A 10,708-nucleotide genomic window follows, 5' to 3' on the forward strand; every position below is an offset into this window, starting at 1 on the left:
TTTTTTTTTTCTGTCGTCGAAGTTCGTGCCCTATGCAATTATGACGCCTAATAACGTATAGAAAAGTCTGCCGTAGGATAGCATACAGTGCGTGTATGTCCAACCGTATTACACTCAATCAAAAATGTTCATTGTGATTCTAAAAGCCTTACTGTCCTTAAATTCTAAATTCTAATGTTATTGTTAATTGTCTACTTGGACTTTACTTATTAATAGGACTTAATACTGGTGTTTAATGATTGGCGCAGCAATGAGAGTTAGTTCAGGAAAGAACAAAATTTCTTTATTATATCACCTGTAGTAATAATTTCTGTACACATATTATACGTGTTTCGGGCTAGCATGCCCCTCATCAGCAGTACTACCACACACTAAAAAGTAACAATAATAAAACAAGATAAGTTATTGTATGAGTTAAAATTTTTACATAACCATAAAAAATAATTTTAAAACTTACTGTAAATACATATTCCAATTCCGAGTATAAATGTATTTTTCTCTTTGTATAATTAATTAATGAGTTAAACATGTCACTATATAATTAAATTAAAATATAGTAAATAAAGGTTGTAAATTATTAAGAACTAAAAACATCACATAGGAAAACCAAAAAACTCACATCAAGGTTCAATTTTTCACAATTCAACTGTGTTATGGTAGGGAGACTGTTAACTATGCTTTTTTATAAACGTCATCTAGTATGGTGCTCCAGGATTGGTGGATTATACGACCCAAATTATTGTTTATTTTATTTCTTTCTTTCTTTATGTTTAAATGTTCGTATAATTGACGTTTGTAATTATTTGATTCTTTTTTCTTAATTTTTATAGTATCTTTGTTGATTTGGCACCCATAACTATTGCAGTGTTCTGCTACTGCAGAATTTGCATAATTACCCCTTATTGCACGTATGTGCTCTTTTATTCTTGTGCTTAATTTTCTTTTTGTTTCTCCTATATAAGTTTTGACCGGATCACAGCTGCAATTGAATGAATACACAATTTCTTTTTTTTTTCATTAAATATAATTTTTTATCTATCCTATGATATAAATATTTATTAAATAAATTATTTTTTCCCGGTATTAAATTAATTTTTCCATTTAGTATATTTTTAACTCTTTCAAACAGTTTTGGTACATACATCAATTTTACACATTTTTTAATTTTTTTTTTAAATTTTCTATTTTTTATTGTCAGTTCTATTAATGGTTATGTCTAAATAATTTAAACTATTATTACATTCTATTTCGGCTTCAAATTGTATGTTTGTTTCTATTGAATTTGCCAGTTTTAAAATTTCTTCTTCGTTAGTCTTTCTACTATCAAATAAAATAATACAATCATCCACATATCTATTATAAAATATTATTCCTTTTATATCAGTAATTTTTTTATCTATGTCTATCATAACGATTTCGGCAAGTCTTGGGCCTATGCACGTTCCTATTGGTATCCCTTCAGTTTGACTATAAAAGTTATCACCATAATAGATATAAAAGGAATAATATTTTCATCTACCTAACTGCGTTCTCGAGATTAAGGGAAGCCAGACAGTGGGATTTATAAATCTACAACGGGTTCAAATTGCAGCCCAACAACAATATAGAAACAACAGTTCCAGGAGATTCTACCATTGCTCAATTTAAGTGGAATCGACTTAGTTTATGAGCGTCTTCGAACATCCTAACTCTAACAAAATGGATTACACCTCGTCTCTGTGGGCGTGAGTAAAAGACTACAGACAAAAAGCAGAATGGCCCGTTTCTATAGTAAGACAGACTCTGAAACCCCCGAAATCGAAATTTTTAGCATTAAACTGATTCGCGACGCAACAATAGAATTTCGACAATTGTCTTTTTTGCTTTGTTCGAATGCGATTGTTTCGAGTATTTTCGGAGTTTTGCTGTAGTTTTTGCGATAATTTTGGGTGAGTTTAGTACCTGATCTTTCTAGATTTAGGTATTTTTTAAGATTGTTAGGTACTAAATCACTAAATCACAGTTAGCAGCGATAATTTTCCCACAACGAATATTTCGATAACAACCGTTGTGTGGTTGTTTCAAAGTAAAGAAGCGAGTCTTTGACTTATTTTGGGGAAGTCCATTCAATCTTTTCGTTGTTAATTTTCGTCAATCGAATCGAATTGTTAAAGCAAACTCGTATAATTAATTCTGTCGTTTTGTGTATATTACATATGCGTACATATTATATCCCATATGACATTATTATAATTAATCTGACCTTTAATGAATTAGAATAAATGAGTTTATTCGTCATTAATTTCTTCCAGAATATTTTCATTAGTTTTAATGGCAATCAACAGAATAGCATAATTTTTATAAACCACAGAACTGTTATTATTATAATATATTTAATACATAATAAGTGAATGAATAATTTTAACGTTTTCGTTTATTATTTCATTACAACTTTATATTCATTTGTGATTAGAATTTTTCTTATACTTAAAACGATCGTTTTCTATCGTATTAAATTTTCATTTCATTTTTTAATATTGTCTTAATTTAACGCTCGTTCTACAATATTTAATACTCGTTTGTTTTTCGCTTGCAGAATGGATAATTTCAAAGCGTTGAAGAATTGGAATACCTCTGGAGGAGAGAGTGCATAGGATAGCTCCTCGACATCAGGAACGTCTTCCTCTTCAATTCGAGTGATTCGCGTGCGTCCGAAAGAAGTGCTGGAGGGTGCGAAGGAGAAATCTGGTGAACCCGACAAGAAACGGGTGATTGTCATCATTCCCGATGAGAGCACGTCGTCTGTCATCGATTACCTGGAACAGAGATATCCAGAAGTTCCGGAATGGTCGGTGCAGAGACAGGCACGCGAGGAACGACTGCAAGAGGAATGTAAATCGATTCTGAAAAAGAGGAGAAAGAAGCCTTGGTGGAAAAAGATCTTCTGGAAGAAATAAATCAGCAAGGTCTTCTCACCGGATGTGACTTCCCCCCGATTGTGACTTTTTTTTACCAGGATATGGACTTTTACCTGGCTACGACCTAGTGACCGGACGTGACTTTTAATGGCGGTTTGGCGTCTTCCCTTTCCTGCTGACGGTTCTTGTAATGATACATGTCCTTCGTCATCGCTTACGAGGGACGTATTCTTCCAGTTCAGTTAATTAAAGTCGACGGTGACAACTTAGCACCGTCTCCGGTCGTTTGAAATCTCTCAACTGAGGATGAAATTCTGACCGGAAAATAATGGATTTTCGCCAGCAACGTGCGTGTCAACACTGGACAACCGAATAAAAACAAAAGGGAAATATCGCAGTTAACATATGTCTAAGTCACAATTATAATTATGTTGAACAATTAAATGTGTATATAAACTTTTACTTAATAAAACTTTTAAACTTTATATTAATTGACTACGTGTATCAGTTTAAATATTATATGCTCACGTTTTATTTTTGGACTAATTTATAATTAAAGTTGAAAGCAATATTTCTAACAATTAAACCGAAAGGCAAAACAGAAGAAAATGTGCGCGATTCATAACGAAAGAAAAATATATATAAAAATAAAAGAAGTAAAAGTAATTTTAAAAACTTGCGAATTCGTAACAATACAAAAGCACGAACTAAAATGCTATAAAACAGAGATTATTAAACTAAAGTGTGTCTCTTTGCTAAGAATAATTCTCTAACTTAATATCAACTTAATAACAGAAAAGTTTTTGAGGATGTTTCTGATGTGCGATCATCTGCCGTCGTGTAATGAACTGTACTGTTTAATGTAGAATACAGCCAAATACAGAATAAGGTTAAAAATTGCAGCAGATTTTCTTACATATGTTTAGAGCAAATGAAATTTTGATTGAGATTAAAATATTCACAATTCTGAAGAAAAAATAAGTTTTCACGTCCTGTATTTCTTACCCAAACTCTGGAACAAAACAGTCTTGTAGGGCGGAATCGAGCTTTCGTGGCTTCTCGGACTGTCTCAACATCATTGTATTTCTTTTTTAGCGAACAAATAGTACAATAAAATTTATAATTTATTTAAACAAATTCAAATGCGCTTCATCCTATAAAAAGTAAACTCACGCGAATTAAAGTTTTTAATTGTTTACGCTAAACTACTTATTAGAACTAAAATCAGAATAAAATAAAATCTTAAGGAAAAAATAACAAATAATTTAGAAGTAATTTATAAAATATTAAAATTTAAACAAAAATGTGTTTTTGATCGAAAATTTTTGAAATTTTTCAGGCAGATTTGTGTATTATGGGGATTGATTCTATTAGGTTTTTGTGATTATAGGTCGAGCAGGTGAGGAGATAAAAGGAGTCGTGTGTATCTCTAGTAGAGTCGGAGTTAATGACGATTTTACTCGGTATTAGCATTTACAATTCTTTTATGAAACCCATTTCTATACTCAAAATTAGCATTTTTTTTTTGTCATTTTACAATAGTTAAAAATATAAAAATATTTTTTAAATACTGTAAAATATTATAACAGTTGGTACCACTAAATGTTGCCGGGGAAAGTTAAGCTACTCGTTGCTGGACTTTTTGTGTCTGCTGTTTGGAAGTCTTCTAGTGCCAGACATGCCAGTACAACAGTCAAAGACTTCATGTACGGCTGAAGGAAGCAAGATGGCCAATACCTCGAATTGTTTGCCATCTGTGACATTTTATCTGATTGTGAAGTCATGTTGGGGCAGTGAATACGCGTATAAAAATTAAAATTGAGCATTTTTGGATTAATTTCTTATTAGAGACGTTATTATTGACAGTTGTGAAAGATGACGAAAAGAATAAAAATTCATAATAAAAGAAAAATCAGCAAAATATGCTTTGAAAAACTTTGAATTTAGTAGTGAAAAATTCGCATGAGAAGTAAAATTACATTAAAATGAAGTCATAGTTAAGTCTGACTCTACTCGTAATATGACACACGATCCCCATTATCCCTCGACCCCCTCGACCTTTAATTACCAAAATTTAACAGCATCAATCTCCCTAATATATAAACCTTACAAAATATCAGAAATTTTATACAAAAAGTACAGGAGTTATTTGGCTTCAAACAGGGTGAACAAAATCGTGCTCCATACACATACACACTAACATCCGTCCATACAGAAAACACTCAATTTTTTTACATTTCTCGACGTTTCAAGATTCCCTGATTCCAATAATATTAAAATCTTCGGGATTATTTTTGACCGATACCCGATAGTAAAAATAGAACGAGCAATTATTTATCGTGACATCGTCATTCCGGGCTGTTATAAATATATTTAATTTAAAGTATATTCTCGCCACCTCAAATTAATAGTGACTTGCCCCTGTTCATTATACTTTTCCTTTAACGATAAAGTCGTACCAGTGGCAATAGGGTCCAACGCCATTCGGGAAACATTTTGAATTGAAATAACGTAATTTCCGGTTTGCATCGGAACTCGTGTATAGTTAATCGGGGCCTTCCATCCCTAAGGTATTCACGTCTGGTCTCTTTATAGATTTCGTGAAACGTTAGAACATTAATTAAATACGGAGATGTAAGAAAATGCTACGAGCATTCTGCTACTCTAAAAGATAACATAGTTCCTATAAAATTGGTTCCTTTTATTGAGATTTGACAGCATCCAAATAACATATAAAATTATATCTAAATGAATTTATCGCTTAAAAGCTGGCTTTGATTAAAAAACTTTACTAATAATAAGATCGGTCCTCATCCTCTGTATCACTCATTCCCATTTCATTAACAACGGATGAATTCATTTCTTCATGGCTGTGATTCTTATTCGCGATTCGGGAAGAGACAACCGAACTACTTCCGGAGATATCGGCTCCTATAGAAAATCTGAACATATTTCTGAGTGAAGCCATTCAAGTGTAATGTGTTTTAACACAAACTGATGACACATAAAAATAAAAGCATCTATTATGAATTTCTAACTTTATTAATTCTCAGGAATTAAACTTTTCGTTTTAATGGCAACGAAAGAGAAATGTACAAAATGAAATTTCATATATTTAATCACGTGATTTCATATTAAATGTAATTTCATCACAATGAATTACAATAATTTTTAACAATAAGCTGCGTCTAACAATATTCTATTGTTGCGATTTCCAAGCGAAAATGATGCGCTGCCTAAAGAAGTTTTTTTTGCGAATGCGAAGTAATAAGGAGAAGAAGAAAGGGTAAATTTCTTCATTAATTACATTTACAATTGAGATTTATTTAATATTAATTACGATATAATCGAATTTCCTTACAGGAGAGATGATGATGCTGAACCAAATGCTCAGCAAGTTACAGATTGTCCTACAAAGGTAAGATATTACTCTTTGTCTAGGAAAATCAACGTTATTTATAACTAAGATTCAGTTAGTCTTTATTTTTCTAAAGAAGTTTTAAATACTTTTTTTCCCGATAACGTTGCAAGCGTAAACAAACGACTTTTATTATTGATTTTTCTTAGTTGGACGAAAATTGTCTTGGAACAAAGTGTCTCCATTCAAATAGAGAGGATTCACAGTTCCCAGACGAGTATTCAAAGGGAAGAAAATTTATAGAATTCTGCAGGAATGCATTCTATAGATTCTGTTGTTGTTGTCTTATGTCGGGCGACATTTCCGATTCACAGGTAAGTTCTCGTTCTTTATACAATCCTTTAATTAAAGAAGTTTATAATTAAAAGATTCTGCGATTTTAGAACTGCGAATTGGAAAATAATCCGGCACGTTCTCAAATTCGACTGGATTCATCAAAATATGACGAACACATTCTTAATGAAAATTACGAGATTAAAGAAATAGGGAAGGGAAATTTCGGTACAGTTTTTTTGGCTCGGTGTAAAAATTCGGATGAAAAAGTGGCTTTGAAAGCCGTCAAGATGAAGCGCTTTTCTCTCGCACAGGTATGCTTTAAGCTTTGTTTCTATTGTAATACGGCGTCAAAAAACAAAACATGTTTATTAAATTATTCTTGACTTCACAAATTATCAATTCACACATCATTTATCAAAATTTATTTAATTATTGATGATGCACTAAGCGATGTTCTATAAACATTAATTAGAAATATCTACAGAATATTCTTAGTTTAGTGTATATTAAGAAAATGTCTTTATTTATAGAGGCGCGACATAAACAAAGAAAAAACTGCATGGACGTCTGCATCGAGCCATCCCCATATTGTGACGTTAATAAGCTATTTCAAAATGAATACAAGGTAAATTTTAACCTTTTTCATTCGATTTATTGGCAATGTTTTATGCTTGTATAGTCTAATATAATAATTCTTTTCTTCAGTTTCTGTTTCGTCTCAGACTATGTGGACGGACAGGACTTGACAACTTACTTACAGTACAACGAATTTCTGGAGGAAGCCGAAGCGAAAATATTTGCTGCTCAAGTGGCTTCGGCCATCACGTTTATTCATAACAAAGGTGATTTTCTAAATATAATTATTTATTCATTTCTTCACAAATGCAAATTGTATGACGAATTTGTTTCTGACAGGAATAATTCATAGGGACATTAGCTCCAGCAACATCATGTTAGATAAAACGAAAGGAGCACAGTTAATCGATTTCGGTCTGTGCACAGTAAGTATTGTATACTGTAATATCCTAAGTTTCGTAGAGGTACACATTTCATACGACATTGTCGTTTCTTTCCGTCAGTATGAACGAAATCCCAAAGACTATTGCGGGAGTTTGTTTTATCTTTGCCCAGAAATTCTTGAAAAGAAACCGTACGGTAAGGTGCTCTATTAGAATTTAATCGAATCATTTCGTTTAATTCTGGTAATTAATATGTATTACGTTTAGATGCTTACTGCGATTGGTGGGCATTTGCAATCATATTATACCAGATGTTAATTGGACAAACTCCAATGGATATTTATTTGAAAAAAATTAACAATATTGACAATATGGACCTGACGTATCTTATCGAGATAGCCAAAAGTAAGCCATCGTTATTTTTAATTTATTAACAATAAAGTGAAACGATGTGATTAATGTAAGCGTGTCTTTTCAGTGGCTCAAAATGTTCAGTTGCAGTATCCTATGCGACTGTCGATGAATGCCGTGGACATGATCGAGGATCTACTACAAAAGGTAAGATTATAATATTTACTGTATTTATATGACACATTTCATTTGCATGATTATATTTCATTACATCTCGAAGTGTTAAATGTTAGTATTTATGTTGTTTTATACGAGAATCTCATATATTTTATGTAGTTAATAAGAAACGCGTTCATTTAATAACATAAATACATTTCAACACACTTTCTGAATAATTAGGTGAATATTTGAATAACTAATTCAGTTTGTTTAATCAACACTGTTGAATACTGAATTTCAATGTTTGTGATAATCAAATTTTAATGAGTAATCAGAAGCTGAATACGAGTTGACTTTGAGAGTTTACAGATAAAAATATAATTAAAACAGTATCAAGTGTTGTAATTAATTTTTATGATTTCTTGTCTTTTCAGGATTTGAACAAACGTCTTCAAGAAGGAGACATCCGAACACACAGATTTTTTGATGATGTCCCTTGGCCCGAATCAGTTCACACTTGACTGATTCAATATATAAATATTCAAAAGAATTGTTTTCAAAATAATATTTATTATGTGATTTTGTTAATTATAATTAATTACACTTTAATTGTATTTTTAAATGATTTAACTAATCGTTCCGAATTAAACTTAATTGCGTTTAATCGTTTTTGGTAGTTTGTGTGTTGAATATTGTACGATAAGCATTCGTATTGTGTGCTGGATATTAATTTAAAAATAATCATATAGGATTTGTATGGCGAATTGTCTGAACAACCGCGAGTAAAGACCAGGATAAAGAACACAAGAATAGTTAAATGCTGTATCAATAACGCATCTAATGCTAAAGATATGTAAAAAATACAATAAATACACATGTTATTCGGTTATTTATAAATTAAATAGTACTTCACATTGACAGAAATAGAAGAAATTGTCTTTAGAAAAGACTATTCATCACTCAAAATAGTCAGCTGCTGACAGACATATTTACGATATTTACATATAAACACATTAAGAGCCTAGAAAGCTCAAATTTCAAACTTAAGCCTTTCTCGTATGATAATTAGAGCTTTTTATAACGAGTATACTACACGACGTTCAGTAACATGATGATAATTTAAGATATATTTGACATCAATTTATGTTTAGTGTTTTTCTGAAAAGATTCTTAAGCTTCTGGGCACGTAAAAATAAATTTAAAAAAGTGTTTGTTCTCTTATTGAAAACTTTTATTGGATGCTTTATTTGGACAAAAATCTTTTGTCTGATGCACCGTTGAAAGTACTTGCTTGTATATGTTTTGGTCCTTTACGAATAATTAGAATAAATCCTAAGCCATACAGGTGATGTTGTTTAGAGTGTCAACTTTGACTCTTAATATCTCAAAGAGCATCGAACCGATTTGGACGAAATTTAAAATGTTTAGTGTCCGAAATGAGTACTACAGATGTCTTAAATTTTGAATAAATTCGTTGAATCGTTTTGGATTTATGCTATGGAAATTTTGTCGCCTACATTTACAACGACAGATAACAGCAACACCGAGCTACCAAACAATGTAGGAGTCTGTAAATGTTTAATGGTTTTTTTAAAGCAGACCGCCTCCTAATGGCCCTTTTAATGATTTTGTTTAAAAATATTGATTAATTATAAAATAACAGTACATTTTTAAAATTTTAACATATTATCGGTCAATCGGGTATCACATGACATGACGTAATGTAGACTATCACCTGACTTCATTTTGCGATTACTTTCAATCTATTACCTATTATCATGGTTACTAGATAAAGCAAAGCGGAATTTTCTGTCTATTGCCGCTTTTGCCCACAGTGCAAAGTGCTGCCCACTGATACAAAAGGTGAGGAAGAAATTGCTAAAACGGACTATGGCGAACAGTAACATATGAAGTTCTGAAGATAAAATGTTAAGAATAGTTCAAATAAACGTTCAAAGATCTATTAGTGGTACTTTCGCACTGCGTAAAACACTACAGAAAGTAGATACAGAAAAATTCTAATTTTAAACATTAAAATGCTAATAAGGAATGAAACAAGAAAGATGGTCAAATACTAATAAAGGACGATATACGTTCTTTCCTGCGGAGTATTGAAGAACGAATAAGAAATTTACTATGGCTTTCAGTTGACTTTATAAGCAGCCAGTTATATACTGGACACTGCAACAGTAATGACAACCTAAAAAGAATTGGCTGAAGACAGACTGCAGCTTGCGACTGCAGTGAAGAACAGAATTTAAATCACTTTGGCTGCCACAGATGAGAGAGAAAGAACAGAACTTTTCTTACTATACCAGCAATTCTGTAATACACCCAACCCAGATTTATACAACTTAATACGAAACAAAAATCTTACTCAGAAACTCAAGACCTTTCTGAAGAAAATTCTAACGTTAAGGCTAGATAGACAAGCAACCTTCCTTTGACTAAATACCGACAAGTTGTCGGAATTGTAAAATATAAGGCAAAAATCTTGTATATATATGTTTAACTGTTTTCTATATTTTCAGTTATGTTTGTTAAAAAAGGAAATTTAATTTTCTGAAAGGTAAATAAAAGAAACGTTCTCCTTGTGGTGAGATAGCAGGACAAGGAAGACTGTGATTTTCGAATAGGAAAAATGATGA

The 10,708-nt window shown here is 31.6% G+C and overlaps 1 protein-coding gene across 1 annotated transcript; it reads left to right on the forward strand.

Annotated features, from left to right (window-relative positions):
• The first annotated feature begins 6,154 nt into the window (after positions 1-6,154).
• Positions 6,155-8,698, forward strand: LOC111633619 (serine/threonine-protein kinase Sgk2-like). Its single transcript, XM_023378226.1, has 11 exons — positions 6,155-6,183; positions 6,261-6,315; positions 6,465-6,629; positions 6,699-6,902; positions 7,122-7,216; positions 7,297-7,433; positions 7,507-7,592; positions 7,671-7,746; positions 7,818-7,955; positions 8,029-8,108; positions 8,495-8,698. Exons 1-11 carry the CDS (start codon positions 6,155-6,157, stop codon positions 8,579-8,581), a joined length of 1,152 nt encoding a protein of 383 aa, XP_023233994.1. The 3' UTR covers positions 8,582-8,698.
• Positions 8,699-10,708: the final 2,010 nt, after the last annotated feature.

The sequence above is a fragment of the Centruroides sculpturatus genome, unplaced genomic scaffold (assembly GCF_000671375.1).
Source record: "Centruroides sculpturatus isolate CEXI.00-Female unplaced genomic scaffold, Cexi_2.0 scaffold844, whole genome shotgun sequence".
Classification (NCBI taxonomy): domain Eukaryota; kingdom Metazoa; phylum Arthropoda; class Arachnida; order Scorpiones; family Buthidae; genus Centruroides; species Centruroides sculpturatus.